Raw genomic sequence first — 27,174 nt, forward strand, 5'->3', positions numbered from 1 at the left:
GACTTTGATCTTTCTTATAGAAAATACACTTTTGTGCCTGAATTTAATCTTTCTTATACTAAGTTATAGAAAATAAACTCTATTTGTCTAAATTTGATATTTCTTATACAGTGTTATAGAACATACACTCTTTTTTGTCAGAATTTAACCTTTCTTATAGAACATACACTCTTATTTGTCTGAATTTAATCTTCCTTATAAAACATACACTCTATTTTTCTGAATTTGATCTTTCTTAGAGGAAATACACTCTACTTGTCTAAATTTGATCTTTCTCAGAGAAAATACATACTATTTGCCTGAATTCAATCTTTCTCAGAGAAAATACACTTTTTTGTATAAATTTAAACTTCTGTATTTAAACTTTCTTACCATAAAAATCAGTTCAATGTAGCATTTACCTTAAAACACACATTAAAAGCCTTCCTATCTTGCAGAACTCCATTATGTCAAAATTGTATAAAAAAGGTACATCATAAACTATCACTACATAACATTTTATTCATTTACAACTCAATTCAAAAGTCTATCTAGTGAAACAAGAAACCTTGTCTTAAAATGTGAAAAATCACAAGTTCAAAGGTTAAAATAAAAGAAAATATTTCTTCTTTTTTTGTAAATACATGGTTTTGATTTTTATAATCCAAAACTTTGGTGTTAAAAACAAACAAAAAATAATACAAAAACAAAAAAAATAGATCTGTTAACAAGTAATTCGTCTAGCACACTTACTAATAAATATCACAACATAAATTTCATTACAAAATTTAACACAAAAATATATATATATATATTTATCAAATGGTACTGTAATGTTTGAACATAAAGCAAAAATATCAATGACACAGATCATTTTATGAGTCAGCCAAATTGATTGGTTCTTCACTCACTGCGTTTTCTTGGTCATTTGTGTCGGATGTTTCTATTGGCTGATCAGTTTTGCCCTGTATCAATGCCAGGGCATTCATGGCTGACAAGTCAGGCAGTTCGCCACTGTACTCAGCAATACTTGTGGCTATAGAGCCAGGAATCTGGACCCTCAAGTCCGAGCCTGGCTGGTGTTCGATAAGAACCGAGGGTCCCGAGGAAGTCTGAACACTCAAATCTAATGACTGAGCATTACCAAGGTCAGAATCTCTTCTTATAGTCACTGCTGTTAAATCTCCACTCTCAGACACAACCCGTGAATTCTCCAGTAAAGTCGTACTCTGCCCTGGCAGAGGCACATTTAAAACACTTACAGAACTTTCTGTGTGAGCTAAATCACTGACCATTGTAGATGACATATTTTCTGCCAAGGATTCTGAAACACTGAGACCATTCTGTCCTGAAACTGACACAGATAAATCATTAGGCCCTGCACTCGATGCAGGAATATTTAAAACACTCTGCCCCGAAACAGGCATACTTAAATCCAAACTCTGTGGCGGGGTAGACGATGTTGAACCAGCAACTATGGTGTTGTCTGATGATGGTGTGGGAACATTTAACAAGAAATGTTTCTGTATAGTTTCTCTGTCAGCAGCAGATAGGCCAGCGAATGCCGCACTCTCCATCTCCTTGGCGATGACCTTCGGTCCAGACGTTGAAATATTGATCTCTCCGGGAGATCCCTGACCGTACAAACCATGATAAGACAATGGTGTAGCTGAAGGTGAGTGACCTTCTATTCTCGTAACAGTGACTGGTGGATGATTACATCTCTTCAAATGATCTGAAACATTCATTGAAATGTTATTTTCAAACTAAATAAACTTTTTAATTTTTTTTAAAAAAAATTTAAAAGAGAAGAAAAAAATATCTGAAATATAAAAACATTAGATTCTGGTGTTGAGATCGTATTTTATTCTCCTTTAAAAAATGTTGACATTTTGCATGAAAATTCAATTTTTGTATGAAAAGTTTTAAAAAAAATCTATGGTTATATATAAAAGATTAGCATAAAGGGATGCATAAAAGCTTAAAGGAATGAATCTTTCTTTAAAAATTGAACACAATTAAAGTTAAAGGATTTTACAAGTTGAGGAACAGAAATTTTTGTTTGTTCATATTATGTTTGCATATAATCTTTGAACTCACTGATGCTATGGAAAAACAATTTTTCTTATAATGACATAATACAACAACTTCTCAACATCATGAAAATCTGATAATGACCATTCAGTGTTTTGTGAATGTGGGACAATTCAACCAGGGCTTTCATACCCTATATTACTTCCTTCACGGTTCAAACAGAAATCTGTCAACTAAATTTAAGCATTATTCATGGACAGGCCATTTTTAAGGCCAAGTTTGCATTTTCAAGGACAAGTCCTGCAATAGCTTTCCAGCAAACAATAAAAGTGTTGGGTAAAGATTTCTATCTTAAAGCAAGTGTACACTTGAGACACCTTATCTGCATTTTCCTTGAGGGTGATTCCTCTCTCATTGCTTCTCAATCAAGTTCAATCAGGACACCCTCAATTCAAACACTTTTCAATACATAGATTGTTTTCAAGCACTTTTCAAGACCTGTGTGAACCTGGAAAGGGGCCCCAGGGCTTTCAGATTTGTGTAAGACAAGCAGGATTTTCTTGATAATGTGAAGTTTCGGCAATATTTTCCTTAAGATTGTAAAAGAGAAAGTATGATACAGAAATAAATTGTGAAAACTAACAACTTTTCTTAACATGGGTTTGATAAAAACAAAAAATTTAATTAAGATTTTTCAAAATGAAATGTTTAAATAACCCAGTTACATCAACTTAAAAATAATTAAGAATGCTTTAGAGTAAGAGTCTGAAATCTTGTTGTTCTCATGTTGCTTTGTTGTTATACTGTTGTTTTTGTTGTTGTTGTTGTTATCTGAATTTGTAAAGGGACATTTGCCAACCAACAGTATAGAGCTTTGTCAGACTGCACAAAATACATGCTGGCCTAGCTCTATACTGGTGGCAAAGATTAATCACTTTCGGTTCCAGTTGGCTAAGTGTTAGAAAACCTACCCATACATTTCTTGATGATTTCTTTAGAGTATAATACTTTAACTTACAATTAGAGTAATTATGCAGCATCCTGGCTCTACCAAGTTTTACCTTAGCCCCACATGTACATAATAATGTAGCATCATCCACAGCCTGAACACCAGGGTATGTCACAGCAAGTTCTAAAATATCAATATAAATTTTCAACAATTATACTAGATCATTTCAACAAATGCTGACAATTTACCTATTTATAACTGTCCTTTGGATGATCCAAGTTCCCAGTATTACATGTTTCTTCTATATTTAAATTTATATCAACAATGTTAAGCCTTAAGGTCTTTTGGTAATTTTCAAATTTTAATAAAGATTGTTTTTTTTGGTGGGGTTGGCTTTTACGTCACACTAACATTGTAAAGATCATAACATATGGTGAATTTCCTGCTTTACTGGTGGAGGAAAACCTCAGGTGCTCTTCCTGGCATTATTCAAGGCTAAACAGGCACCTGAATAAAACCACCGACATTATGTAAACTAGCTGAATAGCTTTCTAACAAGTAAGAATCTAAAGTCTCTGGCAGGATTCTATCCCACAGCAGTGAGTGGTAAATTGTTTGAGGTCAACAACTTTAATAAAGTTGAAAATGTGAAGAATGCAATAAATTTAAAATATTGAATGATATGGCATAATACTAATGTAGTGACAACCTAAACATTTTATTCCATTTTTTCTCAAATAATAATTAGTACTCCTAAGTACAGTCAAACCAAGCTATAAGACTATTCGCTGAAGAAATGTGTTTATACATCAATGCAAAAAAGGACTGTAAGAAAATCTAGACATTTTACAAGCATATTGAAACACTAATCTTAAATGATATTACACATTCATAAATGGTGGTGGTTTTTTTTATTAAAAGGGCCATATATATATACTTGAAGTTGAGCTGGCTAGTTAGATGAAATTTTTTTTGAAAAATTTCAATATTAAATTGGTATTGTTAACCCATATAAGGTTTATACAGTGCACTCAGGATACAACGAGATCGTCGGGACTTCGGATGATTCCTCGTTATAACTGGGTCTCGTTATAAATGGGACAGAACAAATTGAGAAATCAGACACCGTAGAGCATCATTTATTTCTACTTTCGCGTGCATCCTTTTTGAAGAGTATATAATGGGAGGTAACTCTTTGCAATCAGAAGTTTTTGTTTTATTTAAATATACATGTATATAAATATATCTAGCTATCATAGAATTTAAACAAAACATGAAAACACAACCTACGTCTAACCGCGTGTTTTTTCATTAATATGTACATTTTAAAGTTTGTTTTCAAAAGTCACACAGTGCATTTCTCACGAACACCGAATAACATCACAAGAAATTAGCTGCTTCCTTTATGCTAATCATTCAATGAAATTGTTTTGTAATGACATTTCGTCACCTTAAGGACAATTTAGCCTGGAGCGCTGACAAAACAAGGCTGACACATTTGATCGCTAATTGCTCGACCCATTATCTCGTCCCGAGTCAATAATTTCTTCCTTAATTGACCTTTATTTTGGTCATCATTGTTTTTGTCAAGTTGACAAACTGATGCAGACGAGGTGCAAATGAAGTGACCTCGTTAAAATTCTGACAAATACGCATGGTATGGCGAAATTATGTACGTTGTAACCGATATCTCGCTAAAACCAATCTCCTTATAAACGATAAAAAATGAAAGCAAAATAGAAGGAAAAAGGCTGGGACACAGTAGAATGTACGTTGTAAGCGGTACATCGTTAAAACCGATCTTGTTTTAAGTGGAGTAGACTGTATTTGGCTTTAATTTCATGCAAATTATATCTGTTAAAAACATGTAACATTGCAGTAAAAACATTTTGATGACCTTTGTCCTTAGTGCCAAGTTTACTTTATACAGGTGACCTTAATCTTATAGTAGTCTATAGCACAGGTTTGACAGTATATAAAAGAAACATGTATACAAACTTTGTTTAAATCTTTGTAGAGTAACTTGTTGTTGTTCAGGTGTTCTCTCTTTCTGCTGTATTTTAGGCTTCTTTTTGGATGTTTTAATTTCAACGGTTCCCTCTATCTCTGGTGTCTGAGTTGCCACAGGATATTGTAACTCTGGTCCAACTGGTACCACAAAAACATAATCAAATGTTTTTAACTAATAACTAACTCATCAAAGTTTATAGTGACTTTTTAATATGAGGCTATCTATGAGTTTTATATGTCATTAAAAGTTTTCATTTTACATCATGAAATATTTAACTTTTTTTTTTATTTTTTGATAGGGTTTAACATTGCACAAACTCAGTATAATTATGGCAACTTTTCAGCATTACTGGTAGAGGAAGATTGCAGGATATTGTGGATTACTCCAAGCAAAAACAGGTACCTTAGTAGAACCAACAATGTTCCGTAAGCCAGTTTGATAGCTTTCTCCTGAAAGAATCTAAAGACACTGGTAAGGCATTAGCCTACAGTGCTGACAGGCATGACGTTTGAAGTCAATGACCTTAACCACCCCACATGGATGCCCTAAAATTTATCAAGATACTAAATACCAAATAAGCACCATTTTTTATGTACTTGAGAGCCTCATTTCCACTGTAAATAGTTACCCTCAATCTAGATATTCCAATCTGTACTGACAGCTGGTGAAATATTCTTATAACAATATTAGTTGTTGCTGATGTTAAAGTAATATAGACCAAATGTTTGCCTTATTCAACTTCTATAAAAGCTTATGAAAAAATATTTAAAGCACATACTTTGATAGTTTCTAGCTGCCAGGACCTCATCCATGTGTGCACTAACAACAGTTTGTACAATGGCAGCAACCTCAGCACTGTAAGGCTCTTCTGGATTACCAACAGCATGACTTGCTACAGCCTGGGCTATAGCCTGACTTACTGCAGCCTGTTGACTGGCAGCAACCTGCGCCAATGCCTGGTTAACTGATGTATTTGGAACACCTTTCTCGTCTAGTATCAACCCTGCATTAGTCTGCAAATCAAAATTAGTTAATTTGTTGTTAACAGAGCAGCTTATGAGATATTGTTTAAAGTCAAATTACTAAGTGAGAAAATACATGTACAGTGGAGACTTGCTAATCCGAACCCTTCTAATCCAGAATCCTTTCTTATCAGAACGAAGTTTCCGGTCACGATTTTATTTGTTCTATTTTCAATAGTAAAAAACCTTTCGGATCCGGAACCTGTGTACTCCGAATTCCGGACGATTTTTTCAATTTTTGTTCTTATTTTACTCTAAAATTTACCTCTCGGATCCGAACAGATTTTGCCATATGTCACACCTTCTTTAAAAATAACAAATAATCGCACATCTTGCAGGTGTAAACATACACCAAACTCTTGATTAATGGGTGAAACGTACGATCTGCGAAGGTGTGAAAATTACACTTAGCTTGCTTTCATTTCTTCTATAATTGCTTAAATGATTGTTTTTCGTCACCTTCAATAAATATTTTGATATAATGCAATAAAAATATCTTTTAATCCTTTGTAATGGATTCAATAATACGTGATTAAGCAATGAAAATTAATAGAGACTGTCAGTGAATTCGGATAATCGCTGAATCGGATAAGAGTAAACAAAAATTGATAAAATGCTGGTACGAATATTTAATCATGTCTCCGCCTCTTGTTTTACATCGTAGGTTAACTTACCCTTGAGGACATAATATTTTTTTGCTTATTTATTTATTTTCATTTTTGTATTATCATGTATTAGAATGAACGGTAAGAGACTGCAAAAATAAAATATCTAAATGCAATTTCAAATGCAATCCCGTTTTCTTTCCCTAAACTATTTTGTAAAAACATGTAACATGAAAAAACATGTAAAAGAACCTTCTAATTCGGAAACCTTTCTAATCCGAAAACCTTTCTAATCCGAACTTTTCTTCTGGTCCGGACGAATCCGGATTAGACAGGTCCCACTGTACATACAAAATTTAACATATAATATAAAAACATCATTTGTAAAGATGTGTGTACTAAATCTGTCTTAATCTGTAATAAATAAAATCATTTATTTTGCAGTTGTTAGAATGTCTATATATTTCAGAAAAAAAAACAACAATAAAAACATTATTAGCATCGTAGAATTCAACAAAATTAAAGACACTAATGCAATATAATTATAACAAAAAGAATTCATTTACAAATCATAATAGAAATTAATTATACTAAGTCGGGTTTTTTTTCATACATATGTACACAGTGTTGATGAAAAATCTTTTTTTTTTTTCAATATTATCCTGATCTTTTTCTAAAAGATTAGGTGATGTAGTCTAGTGCCTAAGATGTGTACCTCTAAACCCTGGAAATGGGGGCTTGAGTTATCTTTCCTTATATGACACCAGTACCAATTTGTCCAGAAAGCAGACTCAAGTATGATACAAATAAGCATCAAGCTTTTGTCTTGATAAACGTTTCTTAAATCTTGTTAACTAAAGGCCTACCTTAGCAGCTTCTGCCTCTATATGTCTACTGAAGTCAGAATCTGTTGGGTAATATGGTTTATGTTTACTATAATACTCCAGAAGACTTGCCGCGTATCTCTCATCGAGAATCGGCATGTCCGCCGTTGGTTTCTGATGACGTTTTGGTGAATGAGTCTTTCTTCTCACTGCACGTTTGGCTTTCTCTGAATACCCGCGCCGCTCCTCGGTATTTATCGAGACTTTCTCGTGTTCGGTAGTCATCGGTTCCTCTTCTTCCTCCTCGGTTGACATCATTTCCGGTACCGTAACCGAATCTTTCACAGGCGTCATCTTTAAAATATACAGAAAAAAAAAACAACGTAAGTATACCAAAAATACCATTTTTAAATGCTGAAGAAGCAAAATAAAAGCAAATATAAACCCCTTCTGGAGAACTTGTTACTTCAAATTATGATAGTAGATACGAAAGAAAAAAGTTCTGAAATTAATTTTTCTTAATTTTTTCTTAATTTCCTTTACATATAACTAAATAAATTTAAAATCGACCACACACTTTTTTCTCACTTACCATTTATCTGTTGATATCTTTCAATATTTAATTAAGATGCAAGTCCAATTTCCATTTCAAATGAGAACAGATTTAACTTATGGAGGAACATATAGTATAACACTGTAAGATCGTTACTCAAAGGGATATAAAACATATCATACTTCATCAGTGAGATACTAAATATATCACTCACTCATTATATTCAATGATCATCATGAAAACTTACTGTTTCTCATCAATATACATAAAATAGATAAAAATTCTTGTGCTGTAAAAAAATGTATTTCCAATGAAACTATGAAGAGATAACTCCAGGGATGTGGTCACAATGTAACAAGTAAAAAATATATTTCAAATCTCACACTGTTACAAGATTTATTCCCCAGATTCATCTTTTAACCCGGAAGATGATCCAAGTACTAGCAATCCAATATCAAAATCTGCTCTTCACCGACCATCCAAAATAGTGGTGTCAACAACTGGATTGTGCCCCAAAAAAAATTGTTACACTGATGAAGGCTCCCCAATGACACTGTTACAAAGGTTCAGAAAAAAATAGAGCTAAAAGGAAGTTTAATTTTGAAGGAAGAGGGCCGGGGAAATCTATTTTTTAAACAAAATGACCTTGACATTGATCTTAATCAAGCTGGAATACGCTAAAGAAAAAAGGAGTGACAAACTGGCAACTACTAAGTAATTATGTGTACCCCTCGCCAATTTTTTTTTAGGTTACAGTCATATGAAATGTCACCTGCACAGACATGAGCAAAAAAATCTGCATTACAGTCCATATACTAAAATGCTTGATTCAAGAAAAACTCAGTAAAATAGAACAACAAAAGCGTTTTGTGACTTAATTATACAACTTTATTTTGAATTCAAAAGTTCTCTTACACAACATTTTCTATGTTTTTAATTTGAATTTTCATCATTCATATTTTCACTTTTCTTTTTTGCCTTGTTTTCTTTTTTTTTATTTAAATGACCCACTTGATATACAATATCCAATTGAACAAGTTCCAAGGGGGTCCAACCCAGACCCTGTTACTTACAGATAAAATTCAATATAGTAGAAGACAAGCACCCTGATCAAACCTGTCTGATCAGACAAAACAGAAATAGTGAAACCCAATCTTTTTACATAAATCAGTAAAAAAAGGAATATTTCAGACAAAGAAAAAAAAACAACAACAAAAAAATTACACAATATTTCATAGATTATCTAGAAAAGAAAAAGAACTTGTAAATAACAAAACATGGTAAACTAAACAAATTAAAGCACTGCTCTTAAGTACATCATGGAAGACATCATGGTAACAAAAAAGTAAATTAACAAATTTCAAAACTCATTTGGCCATTTTACAAACAAGGGCAAATCTAAATGCTGCCCCAAGAGTGGGGGGCACAAAAACATTCAATAATTATGATATAATTATTATATATAAATCAAAATTTGATAAGGGGCACTTTAACACTGTGTTATATATTGTTGACAATTTTGTCAAATATATTGTTTTGTTCTTTATATTTTCAATGTTTAATAAAGAACTTGGAGCTAAAAACAAGTACATGGTTGTAATGGTAATCAAGCAATAATGGAAAAACTGTCATCCAAGAAGAAAACAGTGACCCTTATCAAAGTTTGGAATATCTAAACTCTACAAAACAACCACTGTGACAACAATAGAACAATTACAGCAACTTATTCAAATTTAATGAATGATAACTGAAGACTTATCAGATGTTTTAAACAATGAATAGTGTAAATTACCCTTATTTTGTCAATAAGCATTGTAAATCCTAGACTACAGACATTGGCAATGTTGTTTTTTTTCTTTTGTACTAATCCATACCTTAGATAAAGACTCGTTTCCAAACAATTTTTAATCTCTCAGTTCTTTTGTAACTGTTATATATGCATGAAACAAAACTGAAAGTTCCATTATCAATTATAACTCTGTTATGACTTGTGAGTCAAAGATTTCCCTTTTCAGAATCCCCAGGTTATATTCCTTATAGTTTCAGTTTTGAGATTAAAATGCGGTCATGTGGCTATAATACTAAAAATTTTCTAACTGTTAAACCCTTGACCAGCTGGAACCAGGACTTATAAGTCTTTGTCATCAGTATAAAGCCAGGGCAAGTCTGTATGCCCAAGCAGTCTGATCAGGCTCTATACTGTTTGTAGCTGATTTTTTGTATTTTGATATTGAAATACCTAAAACTTTTAATGGACTGTTCCAAATTCAAAGCAGGGCAAATCCATTACACAAAATCAGCAGGTTAAAGCTTAAAAAGAAGTATTTAAAACATAAATGGACTTCTAAATAACTATAACATAACAGATTATAATAAAACAAAAACAACAAAAAACAACATGTCAACTGACATCATACAACAAAGGCAATAAGAAATCTATTTAAAGATTCAAAATAAATTCTGAGAGGCACTATCGTTCATTTCTTCACTGTTTGCAATGAAATGAATAAAAACAAACTTGCATATCTGCCACAGTGTACTCTTTAGAGTTGATGAGATTAAGTTTACAAACAAAGCATCATGAACTATCATATTTTTTTTTCGCAATAAATAACACTAATATGAAAAGCTGCCATTTTGTATCTCTTTTAAAAGACACACAAGAAAATTTACACAAATCAATACACGAATATCAGTGATACATGAAAGAAGTTCCAAGATACGGTCTAAACTATCAGAAATAGCGGAGAGAGAAAAAATTAAACAATTGCCTCAGTAGCCTTGACCCTAATGACTCTATTTACAGGTGAAGGGTATCTAAGGGTAAAGGTATGTACAAGGGTCATACATACATAACAAACATTTACTACATTTGGTAAAGAAAATAAGGCATGATGAGAAATGGCATAAAAAAGGGAACTCCTGAAGGTAAATCCTATGATTGTAAGCCCCTATTCAAAGTAAAATTAAAGGGATCATAAACAATACAATTTTCTCCTAATACATGCAATGTGATCATGTACTCTTGGCTAGTCAGTAAGTAAGTACCGAATTTAAAAATTTTCTTTAACCCTAAAATCCAAAATATGATGAATGATTTTGTCCTGGTTGAAAGATGGACAAGTCCATAAAGATTTTAGCATGGAAGGGGTTAATATCAAAGTAACATGAATATATAGGCATACTGCTGCCTTTAACGAAGAAACCTGCAAAAATGTGTTTTTACTGGCATTATGTACTATAATTTTTTTAAAAGCTTTTCTTTTTTTAGTTGGGTTTTATGTCGCACCAACACAGTTTAGGTCATATGGCAATTTCAAGCTTTACTGGTGGAGGAAGACCTCGGGTGCCCTTCCATACATTATTTCAGACACAAATGGGCACATGAGTAAAACCACCGACATTCCGTTAGCTAGCTGGATAGCTTTCTCACATCCAAAGTCCCTGGGGGAATTCGAACCCACAGCAGTGAGGGGCAAGTGGTTTGAAGTTAACTCTTAATCACACGGCCACAGACACCCCCTCAAAGGCTCTTCATCACATTGTTTACATAATCTCATGACCATATCTATAGTTTTAACTACAAGCATCTCTGTTATTCAATGCTAAAGAATTAACCATGTATAAGAAAACATCAATAAGATATTCTGTAACAAATTATTCAAGAGTGTTATTGTTAGAAGATCAAGCGATGATTGTGCTCACAAACTTATTTCTTATCCTTATTTAATGTGCTAATGCAACAAATCAAATTTAGCAATTACAAAGACTGAATAACCTGTAATAAGATGAATAAAATACAAATTTTGAAATAAGCAGTCATTTATCGATAAAAGGATAAAAAAAATCTCAAATATTTTACTTAACAGTTTAAAAAAGAAAATGGTAAGATGACGTTTTTGTATTTGAAATCAAAGAAACATAAATGCTGTACAAAAAACTTTCATTAATGTGATTTTACAACAGATTTGTGGAATAATAAACATGCTAAGCTAGTACACTCTCTCCTACAGTGGACACAAAATAAGATCAACAGTTACCTTTATTAAAACATTTCAATTGTTTCAAGTAATTTTGGTATACAGTACAAGCTGTGTAGTGCAACCCCCATTCCAAGACAAAAATTTTGGTGCAGAAGTATAGCTCTAGAGAGGCTAACTTTGTTATTAAGTCTTACTATAAGAGAAACTTACACTGTGGAGAAATTATTGCTCTGCTAAGGGCCACTCAATCGAGATTGTACTGTATATATAGATTTCTGCACAGTAGGAGATGTGAACTCTGCTGTATGTATGTTACACATTTTACATATACACCAAATATATATATATATAGAAAGAGATAGCACTATATTAATATGTGTATATACTGTCTAATATCTTATTCACCAGTCTATATATGAGTGTGGTAATACAGTTTGTTTTGCCTAGTTTTCTAGCTACTGTGGATACACCAAGAAGCACACAACACTTTATCCAATCATACCTGAGCTGATGAATAGGCCTGATGATACACAGTGTGGGCGGTGGCTTCTGAATATTGAGGAGGTGTGGCTTGTGTCACCACAGGCGGAGTTACAGCAACTTGATGGACAGCCTCATCAGGGGCTTCCTGCTGAAAATAACAATGGACAAATGTCAGAAAACAGGTTCATATATCAAAACAATTATGTACAAACAAAATGAGGAAAATATTAAAGATTGGATATTTTAAAACAAATTATTAAATCAAAAGGATCAAAACTTAAGCCTACTTCCAGCCTTAAAATATATTTGAGATTGCAGAAGGTGCTTCTGCATAAGATCAAAATGTAGTTTATGAAAAAGGTAAAGAAGTTTCAATACAAGAGGGCCATCATGGCCCTGAAATCGCTCACCTGTATATAGGCCCCCGGGGCGGGGCCAATTTTAACCCAAGGGCTTTTATTTGAACAAACTTGGTAACACCCATTAGAAGATTGTTCCTGATAAATATCTAAGCATCTAAGCTCTTTCTCTTTGGGGTTTTTATAAGAAGATTTTTTAAGTTTTCACTATACACATATAGGGAAAAACAATGACCCCCCCTGGGTGGCGTCAATTTTGACCCCAGGGCTTTTATTTGTTCAAACCTGGTAGACTCTCACTAGAACATATTTCATGCTTAGTATCTAAACTCTAGCTCTTTGGGTTTTTTAAAAGAAGATTTTTTAATTTTTCATTTTCCACATATAAATAAATCAATGAACCCCGAGCGGGGCTAATTTTAACCCAAGGGCCCTTATTTGAACAAACTTGGTAGACACCCATTAGAAGGTGTTTCATGCTATATCTTAGCTCTAGCTCTTTTGGTTTTTTAAAAGAAGATTTTTTATATTTTTTTTTACTATATACATAAAGGGAAAAACAATGACCTCTGGGGCGGGGCCCATTTAACCAAAGGGCTTTTATTTGAACAAACTTAGTAGACACCCACTAGAAGATCTTTCATGCTTAATATCTAAGCTCTAGCTTTTCGGGAATTTTTAAAAGATTTTTTAAGTTTTTACAATATACAAATATGGAAAATTAATGACCGACCCCAGGGCATTTACAACTTGGTAGACACTGACTAGACGATGTTTCATGCCAAATATCTAAGCTCTAGCTCTTCCTGTTTTCTATAAGAAGATTTTTAAGTTTTTCTTTCAGTTGCCATAGCAACCAGAGTTCTGCATGGAATTAAATTCTTTGAACATTTTGATAAACATGAAATAAAGTTATTATAAGTCAAGTTGTTAAAGGCCTAATAACTTAAAACAACAAATCATTCTATGAAAATTTTGATTTTATAAATTTTACAAGCAACATCTCAGATAAATTGAATGTAGAAATTCAGAAAATATTGGTGAGGTCACTGAATATTTATTTCATTGATCAAATATGCATACAAGGGTTATTCATTTTATCAACAAAGCTATTGTTTAAACGGAACTTTTTTTGAGTGTTCCTTTTTTGGTTAAGGTTTAAAGTCACACCAACACTTTAATGGTCATATGGCAACTTTCCAGCCTAACTTACTAAAATACACAATGAAACTCTTGTTTTTGTTGTAATTTATGTTGCACTAAAAAAGTATAGGCCACTTTCCAGCTGAACTGGTGGAGGAAGACCTCAGGTGCACTTCTGTGCATTATTTCAGATACGAACGGGCACCTAATTAAAACCACCGACATACCACAAGATAGCTTCCTCATATCAAAGAATCCAACAGTAAGAAGCAAGTGGTTATTAACCACATGGCCACAGATGCCCTGTAAGAGGCTTTTTGACATTTTAATTGGACATGTTAAAGGAACAAGGATAGAATATTTTGAGATAACAATATTTTTAGAAGGTTTTGTTTGTTTGATTGGGTTGAAGGTCACATCAACACAGTATAGGTCATGTGGTGACGTTCCAGCTTTACTGGTGGAGGAAGACCTCAGGTGCCCTTCCGTGCATTATTTCAGGCACTAACTAGGCACCTGAGTAGAACCACCAACATTCCATAAGCTAGCTGGATAGCTTCCTCACATGAAAGAATCCAAAGTCACTGTTGGGATTCGAACCCACAGCGGTGAGGGGCAAGCGGTTTGAATTCAACGACCTTAACCACTCGGCCACGGATGCCCCTACTTTTAGAAGATATCTCGGCAGTCAGCCAAATTAACTATTAATCCTAGATTCTAATCACAGCAATTACACAGTAATTACACAGCAAGAAACCAATTAATCAACTGCTGACATTAACTAATAATGTGTCCATAAGGCATGAATGCCCCCTAATTCCACTGTCCTATTAGTTTACAGAACAGACAGCATTACAGCTATCCAGGGGCAAATCTATATACCCTCTCCCAAAGTGGGCATAAAAACTGCCTCAAATTCATATTAAATCAAGAGACCTCACTGACATTCAAAGAGTTAAATACATAGATATATTTTTACACCAACCTGAACTTCTTCTGTGGCTCTCAGCTCTAGTTCCTCATTTGGTTCAAGGACAACATGTTGGTCGGCAACCATGGCATGCATGTGTGAATCGTGCTGCTCTTTCTTCATTTTACCAGTACGAGGTGAAGCTCCAGCCCCGCTCAATCCTCGACGTTCATTACGGAACTTATCACATAGAATAACATACCAAGAATCCTGAGAAAACATAACAAATGATGGTTAAATTATGATCAATACATACAAAAAAACGTTATAATTTTCTTCTCTTAAATAGTCATCGATATAATACAGGCAGAGTAAATGGGAAAGGGCAGCACCTCTTATTTAACATTTTGGAAGAAAATTAACAATCCTTATTAATAGCGAAAGTGGTCAAATCCACCAATTAATAAAACTCAACCTTACTTTAAAAAGACATGAGAATTTCCTACAGTAACATTTAAGTCAATATTCAAACTGTACAGTTTATGAGATATACAAACAAGAAATAATGTAACTTGTATTCTACCATCCTTCAATAACCCCTTGTAATAAGTTAAAACTGTTCTATGGCACAGAGGAGTTAAATGTAAGAAAATTACAAAATGACCATAATTTTACCTTTATTAAATTTTGATCCTTGAATTCGGAATTTTCTCCTTGAAATTGGGAAGAAAACATAGTTTTTGGCACTGGGAACATGACCCGATATAAGTCATCAAAGTGGGCCAGAAAAACCCCAGTCCTCAGACTGCTTTGATCAGCAAACATGCCTGGCATAGCACTGGTTGCCTAGACAAGCCACTAGAGCTCTTAAGATTAAATATTTACAGGTAATGAGAGATAATGTATGTACTTACAGCAGGTGAAATATGACTGGCTTTCATCTTTGCAGCTAATGTAGGGAAGGTTTCTACAATAGCATTAGCTACAGCCATCTTTTGGGTTGGTGTTGGATATCTGAAATAAGAAAAAAAGTCATTTAAAGACACATCATTGTGATATACATATAACGGTCTTGTCCTACTTTGAGTTAAGAACATGTTCATTATTAATATTAGGGGTTTTGATAACAAAAGGTTAAAATTATAGAAACTGGACAGACAGCATGGATATGTAGGCAGGGTTTTCATTTTTATTTGGGGCAACAGATGCACCAATATAACAACTGATTCGGCCAAGGGTCAAAGGGGATATTTTAATCTACAGGCTGAAAATACAACTGATTTTAACAGCAATTCAACTGATGATATGGATCAATAATCTGTTAATAATGAAAACTCTGTGTAGGCTGTCATGGCTCCTTGCTGGCAATTTTTTTTTTTTTTAAATGCCGATTTTCACACAATTTTTATCACATTTCCTCAACCGAGCCACCTGACCGGCTTTCCTGCATAACTAACCCGTAATTACAATTTCTACACAAGTGACCCATCCTAATCCCACATGATTTTTTAATCAGCAGTGAAAACAAATTACCCTAAGACTTCAAATGTCATAAAGAAAGTAGGCTTCACCCTAGGTTTGAACCAGTAACCTCTGACTTACAAATACCATGCCCTCAATACAAAGCTAAGTAGGTCAATTCTTACCACCACAGACATATTAAGTCCATGCAGCAGGGACAATTAATTAAGCGACATTTATTACTTCCCCTGGCAATGCCTCTATTACTATTATTCAATTTTCAGACAGTACTGTAAATGAATGACCCAAATTAACAAGCAAATCATAATAATATCTGTATAATACTTACAATCCGGTGTATTTAATGAGTTCATGAAATATTGTGTCAATCAGCTGTATTTTGCCAGCTCTGGTTATCTCCCCTGTTTGTATCATTTGTAACGCCTTAAGTCCGTAGTCGAGGTTGGAGACGGGGAACTTGTCTGGGAATGGTATAATCTGTTGAATCTGATGAGAGTAGTATTTTGGATTGCTGTTCTTCATTGATTCGAGAAATTTACGTCGCATTTTCTTTGTAGATATTTCAGCTGCAAGCTTGTCATCTATTGGTAAAAAAAAAAAAAAAATTAAAAATAAATCTAAAATGTTACATATGGTTCATCTCAGAAAATGTAAACATATAGTGATACAAGATCTATAACTATAGACTATTTTGCCCTTTAATGTATTAATTACTACATATACAGCATTTTGTATCACATTTTCAAATTTAGATTTTCTATCTTTCCGACACCGAAAGAAGAAAATGACATATCAGATCTGATTGTATAGATCAGATATAATGTTTTTGAATATTTTATCATTTAATACATATAACGTACATTGTAGAAAACAATTTTCAAGTTATTTCAATATCAGAATAAAAATTTATCGAATGTACAAATTGACGTATCCAATAGGTTAATTCACCTCATTTTCTATCCAACACGAAAAGAAGAAAATGGGGTATCAGATCTTATAATTTGAATAAGATCTGACAAAACCAAACACTTTTTCATTAAATAATAATGCTGGACATTGTAGAAAAATGGTTTCTTTTATAAATATGTCCCCATCAATAAAATTATGGGCTCATAAAATAAGGTATTCGCGAAGGAAATTTTTCATATTTTCTTCTATGGTATTTTCCAACAACCAATGAAATTGAAGTATTCTCAAATTAACAGAAATTAACAGAAATACAACAATATGATTGGTCACAACTATTGTGTACAATAAAAGGTTTATTCTCTTCTATTTTCGTAAATTTAAAATACTTTTCGTCTCGTTTAACATCATTATATGTGGTGGTTGGTCCATCTATCCGATTCTGATAAAGGTTTGAGTGATTTATTAGTGCGTGGTCCGCGAGCTCACATTTTCTCCAGCAAAAAGATGAATATATTAAGATATAATCAATGCCGTAAAATGAAACTTTACAAGATAAATACAAGGTAGTCTAACTAGACAAAACTTTTTTGATATATTAGGTTAAGACGCGAACATATAAACATTACGCGAGAGGTAGTTGCCTAAGTTATATACTACAGTATAGGATACTGTATGTAAGTTTCGACAATATATTTTTACGTTTTAAATTTTTGAGTCAGTGCACAGCCATTGTATAAAGTGTACAAAACCTATTTTAAGTGTTTATTTTTAAAAGTGGCCCTAATAAGTGGCCGTGAAACGGTGCTATTGAGAAGTTTATTTATTTATTTTGTAATTTTATTGCTATGTAATTTTAATTGAATAATTTCTTAAATAGGCTGTGCACTAGACTATTTTTACCATACAGTCTCATGGTTATTTTCAAAATTGGGAGGTGCTGGCTACAGATTACACATAATGTCAAAAAGACTCCATATTGTATATATCCCTTTGCCCCCCGCCCCGTGTTATTTATTATCTATCTTTTTTATTCCTGTATATATAAACTAGTATCCTTAATACTAGTAAATGTGAACCCGTGCCCCCATATGGAGCAATACGTTTATCACGGGTCCACTCAAGCATGAGATTTTCTTAAATATGTTACAAAAAGACTATCTCATCACATTATGGGTAACCAAGTTATTATTATTAGCCATATTTGGGACTTAGATTTTTTCTTATTCTTCTATGAATTGTTTAAGTAATAGAAGATTTATTATTATGTGTGATATCTAGATGCATAATAATTTATAGACCATGAGACAGTGATAAATAGATAAGGCCGTTTCCACCACATTTTAACTATCATATTTGTTTTAATTTTGAAATAAAGTTGGTAAAAACACGTATACATTGGATGCAACGGGCACCTGCTAAATCTCTATCACGTTCGCGCGACAAACTTGTCGATATAGGTCAATCCGAAAATTAAGAAAATTTGCAAATTATCACAAAACCGGATTGACCTCCTTATTTTGTAAACAGAGAATTTTCGGCCAATGAGAACAAAGGAGGCAATCCTCTCTAAACCAATCAAAATTAACTTTATAAAGCGGGTGTTCGGTAGAACTTACAAAAATTACAAAATTTAAAACAAACTCTGCTAATTACAAACATGTAATTAATTATATGCATCCCAATGTATACGGTTTATAACATTTAAATAGATACCAACATAAATAACAGTTAGCCCACAATGAATTGGTCAGAAAACGTTCCTGACATGCCTTCTTCGCAAGTATGCGAACTCTTCAAATATAGGTAATATTTTAAAATTTTTTAGTTATACTAAATATTAGATAGACCTGCTATAAAAGACGGTAACTGCTATAAACGTCTTGGCCAATTTTAAAATAAGTGCTTTTTAATAAATTAAATTTTTAGAATTCTTAATCTTAGTATGGGATTGCCCCATCTTCCTCCCATGGCAGAGGTTGTACGTAGAGACTACCCTGTCATGGGGGATATGGTATGCACATAAACACATGTACGGATATAACAAAAAGTAATTAAACATCAGCTCCCCCTTTTTAAAAGGTTATAAATGAAGTATATGCTCGCCCATATGGTCTCTTTCCGGTGGCGAGGGTAAACAAACCCAAACACACACACAATGTAAACATAGAAATTAGAAATGGTAGAAAGATCTGATTAAAGTGTATCACACATGCAGAGCAAGTTTAGCTTTTATCACGTTATATTGACTTGACATGAAAATTGTAGGAACAGAAATAATTCAAAATTGGAACAATGCATTCTTTATTCTTTTACAATGTAGTTGCTATTTATCTATATCGAAGTTCAATATTATTTTCATATTCCAAGCCTTTGTATAGTTTTCTAGTTATGCAATAAACCTGAAAAATTGACAAGGACTGACACACCATCTTCATCTATTCACTAATTCAGAGATACAAAAAATGTTTAAACACTTAACCAAAATTTATTTAATGTATATAAGCCATTTTACATACCATTCTAATGTCTAGTATTCCTGATGAAGGCAAGAGAGGACCAAAACTGATACATTTGATTCATAAAAGAAAATCCCCAAACTTACTATGAAGTTTGGAAGGTTTGTTTATTAAACTTTTACTACTGTGTAATATTCTAGATGAAGCATATGTTAAATTTCAACTTGAAAAAACTCCTTTTCTACATACAAACCACAGAAACACAGTGTTTTTTATCTAAGTCTATTACATTAACCTATAGAGGCTAACACTGTTTGAGATCATAATGATTTGTCACTACCACTTCTGTAGTAATTAAGATAGAAAACATACCAGCTGGTGAGGTGTTGTTGCCAACAGCTGCATACATTGATACTGGGTATGTCTGTCCGTCTTCCCCTGTAACCTCTGCCGGGACTTCTTGCTGTGCTGCAATGTCTGGAGTCAGAGTTTTCAGACCTTCCATGCCACCATGACTGTCCTCATCTGATTGGCTTGCTTCAACTGTAACATCAAATTATCATACAATTTCAAATAATACAAATCAAGAGCACCACATGCAGTGTTTATGCTTATCTGTTAAAAATTCTTAGTTAAAAAGGGGCATAACTCCAAAAATATGGCTTTTAGAATTATGCCCCTTGTCCAACAACTGCACATTGTTATGATAAGCAAGAATTTCAAGTTTCATGTTGATAATTTTTTTACTTTTTGAATAATGGGCTACATTAAAGTTTTTTTTGCACCACGACAACAACAACAACAACATCACAGCAAACATAATACCCATACTTTTTTTTTTGAAACAGACAACCTAAAGATGTTGTTTGGATTCAAAATCACACTGACCCTTGCTTAGATTGTGTTGCGTATTGACAGATTTACAGGCAAAGGGATAAAAATCTCAAATTTCCCTGTACATAATTATCATTTCAAACAAGCCCAGAGTAGAACCACCAACTTTTTATGAATTAGCTGGCATAGCCGAGTAGTTAATGCATATCATTAAGTAATCTAAAAATTGTTTGCTGTGTAGGTTCAAACCCCATCAGGGGGCAAGCTTTTATCTCAGTGAGTACGGAACTTAACACTCATTACTAAGTACTGTTTGGTTCTAGGAACAGATTCAAGACTGTGTCTATAAGCTTATAGCTTCCTACACAATCTTACTAAACATAAATTCCCTCTTAAGCTTGCTTGGTAACTTCCTCAAATGAGAATATTCAGTATGCCTGGCTAAAATCCAAACACAGCTACACACCGCAACAGATCAATGTACTCTGTCTTTTTTTAAATTCATTTTTTTCCCTTAAAAGTATCTTTACATAAAGCAGATCACTATCAAATGACCATTAAAGCTTTTAAGACAAATCATACAAACTGACAGTGTGTAATATAAGCACATTGAATGCTTGCCTTATAATTCTAAAGTACTCGAAAAAACAATTATTGAAGATGTTTTAGTGAACAATCAGAATCATTTAACATTGAAAAATTAATGTAAAACTAAGCACTGTATAAAAAAAGAAAATCTAAGACTGACCTCTATTTTCTTTAAAATGTGCATGATTCTTCAAAAAATTATTTAAAGTGTATAAAGATATATATCTGATGCAAAAATTATTGTTTGGATTTTAAAAAAGAATACTTTCAATATCTTTGTATGAAATAAAAATGGCAATAAATTGCCTTAAAGTGGTGCATGCACAAAGTCATATTATTCTGTTTATGTACATTTTTCATGTGTGTTACATGTAAATAACAAACATTTTATGTTGGGAATCAGCCATATAAATTATAATAATGGAACCAATATAATTTTACTGTTGATAAATTAAAAAAAATATTTCATAAGATATATAGATTTATACTCTTTTATCATCTCCACTTATAACCAATGCTTTTGCATTTTATTTTTAATAACATCCGTTGCTCAAAAATTTGTGTATGTATTTCTTTAATCTACACAATTTTAAGACTTTTTGGAACACAGTTGTATAGCAACTGTTTGGAAGAAAAAGATTTAATCTGTACAAAAATATCATGATATAGATCTAAAAGTAAATACCTTTTACTCTAACTTCAGCAGATTGCATGTTAAATGTACTGGCGGTTGCCGATGTATCTGATGTTGGCGTGTACGTTTGTTCTCTATCCGGTACAGTGTAAGCTTGTTCGCGCTCCACTGCTGCCGTGTATGCCGCCAGCTGGTCTCGTTCTGATGTCACATGATGCATGCTCATATCCTGTGCTGTGTTTTGCACAGCATCAACCTCATTGCTCAATTGTGTACTTGGAGGAAATGTTTGAGTTCTCAAAGCTTCAAATGCTTCTAATGTTGATGTTATGTTTTGCGATCTTAAAGATTCCGGTATGCTCTCTGTATCCAAGCGGTGCATCCTTGCCAACATATCCATGCTGGAGTGTAATGGTGGCAGGGCAGCTGTTGATTCTGCCGCTGCCGTACGAGTTGCACTGATTGGTGACTGTTGACGAGATTTCTTGGGGTACGGAGGTGGAACAAATGCATTTGTTTCATCTGTTGTGGTGTCAGCTTTACGTCGGCCAGTTTTGCCAGTGGATGATGATGGTGTAGCGGTTTCCACAATACCTGAAGCCTGAGCCGATTGTTTCAAGCTTCTATTTACAGCTGCGATCTGACTTTCTAGCACTGCTATTTGAGACTCTACCTCCGCGGTTGTCAGAGATTCCTTACCTGATGCGAGAGAAACTGGTAATGACATGGATAATCCTTGATCTATGCTCTGTCTGATATGCTTTGGTGAAAGGTGTGAGATCGGTGGAATCCGCTGGGTTCCTGATTGATACCCAGCGTACTGGGCCAATGAATTTGATTTTGCGTAAGCTTCTGTAGTTGAGATCGGTGGAGAAGACTTCTGAAATGATTCAACTGGCAGAGGGGGCCGAACCTGAGATGCTGTCGAATATGCAGGTGACACTGAGGGAGATACAACTGTAGAGTTCACAGTTGACACTGTATATAATGTACTAGCACTAGTGGTCACAAATGATGCTACAGGTTCGTATGTTGAGGTAATCTGTTGTAATGATGGTCTAAGGGATGCCATAGCGTGAGCTGTGCGCGGGGAGAGAGGAGGGGGAGGTATCGGTGGCACTGTGGGTGATAGGTCCTTGTCACCCTGGGCAGCAGCAGCTTGTGCCTGAGCCTCCTTTTGTTGTTGCTCCAAATAATCAGCACTAGCTCTCAGCCATTGAGGAGTGTCATTTGGTGTGTTATCTAAAAAGAATTTACAAATTTGGTTAATTAAAGCTGCATAAAATCTAATGAAGTGGCAGAAGTGCACTGTTATCTTATATATTTCCTTATTATCGTAACAAAAAGTATCTTGTATGATATAGGTAAACTATCAAATTACAAATTTGTAAATGAAAGAATAAAGACTGTACATGTACACTGTCACTCCAAAGAAATATTTCCAAATGAAATACACTATTCTAATTACTACATAACATGTATTACATTGCAAGCATTCACTCAACATCATATTTATTACTGGTATATGAAAGAAATGTACACAGGGTAAAATCAGAAATTTAATTTTATATAACATAGGATTATAATAAAATCGCTTATAAAAGGAAGGAAATTTAATCATGTATTTGTGAAGACTTTTGCTCAAGACAATTATTGACTAACAGGGCTCGAATTTAACTTTTTTGGCCACTAGCAATTTTTGGCTAGTGGACAAATTTTTAACTAGCAAAAACTGAATTCAACTAGCACTTTTAACGACAATGATTTTTTAATTCCAAAAGAAATTTAATTATTTGATGTGCTGAAAGACAAAGTTGTTGCTGGATATAGAGAATAACAAAATTAAAATTTTTATTTATTTGGACGAGTTCGAACTGCCCGGGGTACGAATCAGCAACGTAACTTTCTACTCAAAATTTGATATAGGGGACAGGGATTCTAATCAAATGTCAATATACATGTAAAAAAATAATAATGCAATATTGTCGCCATACCGACGATGTATGGTCTGGATTATGCGCACAACAATCGGCACAAAATATTTTGGCAACATTTCCATCGTCATTGAGTTCGTACGTAAGACTGATGTGCAGTTCTTTCTCCCATTTTTTAAACATTTTAACTGAAGGTCTGATTGTCTTTCTTTTGATAGACTGTGAATCATCTTCTGTACTCAAGAGTATTGTTATCGGTAGACACATTTGCTTAATAAGTGGGAAGAAGTTCGTTATTTTTCGTTTAGACATTTTATTCTGATCATGCTTGATTTACACGGACAAAATGACATTTGGACTGGTTTTAATTTGTGTACTTTTTTAAGCGAGGTTAAGGTATAGAAAATGTAAACCAGACAGCAAGTGCGTGCATAGTTTATAACTCGGCTACCTGCGAATATTACGCCCCATTTATATTTCGGATTTTCCTGACGAGTGTATTCCTTTTTACTTCAACTCGCAAAAAATTGCGAGTAGTCATAAATCTAACTCGCAAAATCATTTTTCAACTAGCATTTTGCGAGTTTGCGAGTGTTAAATTCGAGCCCTGACAAATAATAATCAGACTTGAATATATTATATATTTTACTTAAATGTGAAAAATCATATAGAAATAGCATACTATATGCCTTGAAATTCATAATAAAAACAAAATTCGACATACCCAGTCCCTTAACCCTTGTAACATAAGACACAGTGTCTATTCTAGGAGGGGGGGATTCGCTCTTATTTTTGAGAATTCCCCCATTTTTTCAGAGGCAGGGGGAAAATTTTACATAAAGAAAGAAGGAAAAAGATCAACAAATGTAATAAATTCTCACTCTTCATTAACAATCCCCCTTGTTATTTGAATCCAAGAATAGACACTGAAGACTTACCCATAATCATACGCCCAAACACCTTGTACTCTGCAACCTTGATGTCGAGCCACATGACAAAGTGTGACAGGGTCCATGGTTGCACCTGGGATAACAGGTTACTAAAGTCTTTCTTTACAGAACCCAAGTCCATCATTGATTACATGTGTTCCTGAAATATATTATAAATACATGTTCATATATAATGTATAAATACATATATGAATGTGAAATAAACATATTGTAACTAGTATTCCTGTCCCATATTCATTATATTGATGAATACCATGCAGATTTTTTATTTCATACAAGAGTGCATTAAATTACTTTTAAAAAATTTTCAACTTATAAATTGTTCCAAATTTTTCCATCTCATACAAAGAATTACATTTATAAAATGTATATATGGGTTTTCTGAAACGAGAAAGTCATGTTGGCTTTTATTTACTAACCAATATGAAAACCCTTTAAAAAAACAGTGAAATTATTTCATCTGACAGTTGGTTCATCGATAAAATATTACAAAAAGTTTGGGTTTTTCTTCTTCTTTTATTTCTAATGTCATGTAAACAATGTCATAAAAGTTATTATGAACACAAATAACCAGACAAATCTTATAAAAAGGGCTATGAAATTAAAAGTTTTTTTCATCAACTTTAAACCCTTGAAGAATTCAGAGCATTTTATGACTCAATTTGATATAGAGCCATTCAAGGATTTTATATTAATTCATGTTATAATTGCTATTTAGAGTAGATAACAGCGTTTTATCCTTAGCATGTAAGGTATTTTATTCATTTTTATAAATTACTTTTCATCCAGAAACATCATTTTACCTCAATATACACACATGTTTAATCAAGAAAAAAAATGTACATGTTACTCAACGTTTTATCAAATCTGATTTCATATATCTGTGCTGTGTCTTTTCACATTGAACAGTAAAACAAAACTATAAAGTTTTACTATACACTTCAAAGAAATAATATTAAGATTTAAAGATAAGGCTAATGAAATATCAGAATAAAAACATTACTTTAAAAGGCTACAGTTAGAACAAGTTTGTGTTTTTCTGATACTGAAGTTAAATAATAAAATACATAAACAGCACACTTTCCACTTATCTTTAGAACAAATATATGATCATCAGGCTAAAGGTTAAAAAAATGTAAATATTATATATGTATATATATTGCATTTCCTTTAGTTAAGTGGAAATTGTCATCGACCAAAGTTTAAAAAAGTTTTCATATCTCTTTAACATCTTTAACCCTTTCCCCCATGAGCATATTGTGAAAAATGGCCGTTTTCACTGAAAAGCCTCCTGTTACAATTTCAAACTGCTGTGAAACTATGAAAAATGCTTCAATACTAATTAAACTTGGCACAAATGTTGACTGAACCATTGCCTTTGTAACGACATGCTCAGTCTTAAATTTCCTGTTACCATGGCTGGCAACGAGGGGACATCTCAAAATTGCCAAAAAACACTATTTTGCCTCGATTTCTTCCATCAAAATTTATTTCAAAGTGCTGCAACTTCTCAAGGGATTGAGATAGAGTCAAAAGCTTTTCAGCGTTGGTTACACGTTACATTATGATCGACCTGGGGTCATTTTTAGCCTATCACAAGTCCAAAATTTTCTTGGCGATGAGGGGGACTCCGCCCCCCTTCAAACCCCCCTAACAGAAGGGGGCACATCCCCCTTCTGGCAACCCCCTGATGTATCTTTTAGATGGGGGGCGGCGCTGAAAAAGTGCTCAATTTTTTTAGCAACATTTCTCAAACGAAATCATGTGTTTGGGGCCCAAATAGGACATTTATTCACTCTTTGAGGCCTAAAAAGGGGGGGGGTCGAAAGTGCGTTGTTTCGCGTATATATGGGGTAAAGAGTTAAACCAATTATGTTCATATGTAATACAGCTTATGAGGGAGTAACACAATAGTTTACTGTCTAACAGTTTTAGTGTAGGTTAAATTGAGTAACCCATACATTAACCTATAACCTATGATATTGTGCATCAACTTGTACAAAATGATTTGGTACATTAAATGTACATTAAAACAAAGGCACACTGACCCTAAGAACTGAATACATTTTTTCCTCTTTAGAAAGAGTAAACATGTGTTTTATTATGGATTTATCAGATGCAGAATCCTGTATCAATATACAATATACTATTAAAACGCCAACATTGTACTTGGATGCAAAATATAATGATGGTTTCATAAATCTTGCTCCAACACAATAAAAAGTTCAAAACCCAGAATTATTGATAAAAGGGGCATTACTTCCAGACTTCCCGAAAGTTAAAAAAAAGTGTCAGACATTCGGTCTGACAAACCATGAAAATCTGAAAACGAGATCTCTTAGACTGAATAAAATTAGTCAAAATCAAAGGAAAATTTGTATTTGTATTTCTAAGACACTTTTAGGTTTTAATTTTTTCGCCGTAAAAATCTGCACAGTCCATACAGCTCATTTTCATCTCCTCCCTGTCATACACCAACGACTCACGGTCCTGCTTCCATTTTTCAATAAATTTTGTCTCAGATCTATTTTC

At 33.4% G+C, this 27,174-nt stretch overlaps 1 protein-coding gene across 3 annotated transcripts in view; it reads right to left on the reverse strand.

The window, feature by feature from the left end:
* Positions 1-299: 299 nt before the first annotated feature.
* Positions 300-27,174, reverse strand: part of LOC132730291 (uncharacterized) — a 29,446-nt gene continuing 2,571 nt past the window's right edge. The window contains exons 2-13 of one of the 3 annotated variants that reach the window (XM_060716182.1): positions 24,631-24,781; positions 21,810-23,000; positions 20,075-20,245; positions 16,666-16,918; positions 15,770-15,869; positions 14,931-15,125; positions 12,463-12,591; positions 7,467-7,778; positions 5,752-5,986; positions 4,961-5,110; positions 3,032-3,145; positions 300-1,714 (exon numbers count right to left, since the gene is read on the reverse strand). In XM_060716182.1, the coding sequence (XP_060572165.1) occupies positions 855-1,714; positions 3,032-3,145; positions 4,961-5,110; positions 5,752-5,986; positions 7,467-7,778; positions 12,463-12,591; positions 14,931-15,125; positions 15,770-15,869; positions 16,666-16,918; positions 20,075-20,245; positions 21,810-23,000; positions 24,631-24,766 (3,846 nt within the window). In that variant the 5' untranslated portion in view covers positions 24,767-24,781 and the 3' untranslated portion in view covers positions 300-854. The remainder of the gene's footprint in view (positions 1,715-3,031; positions 3,146-4,960; positions 5,111-5,751; positions 5,987-7,466; positions 7,779-12,462; positions 12,592-14,930; positions 15,126-15,769; positions 15,870-16,665; positions 16,919-20,074; positions 20,246-21,809; positions 23,001-24,630; positions 24,782-27,174) is intronic. The other 2 variants (XM_060716183.1, XM_060716181.1) reach the window with 2 other exon arrangements.

This window comes from Ruditapes philippinarum, unplaced genomic scaffold, assembly GCF_026571515.1.
Source record: "Ruditapes philippinarum isolate M1 unplaced genomic scaffold, ASM2657151v2 ctg6257_1_1_1_1, whole genome shotgun sequence".
Classification (NCBI taxonomy): Eukaryota; Metazoa; Mollusca; class Bivalvia; order Venerida; family Veneridae; genus Ruditapes; species Ruditapes philippinarum.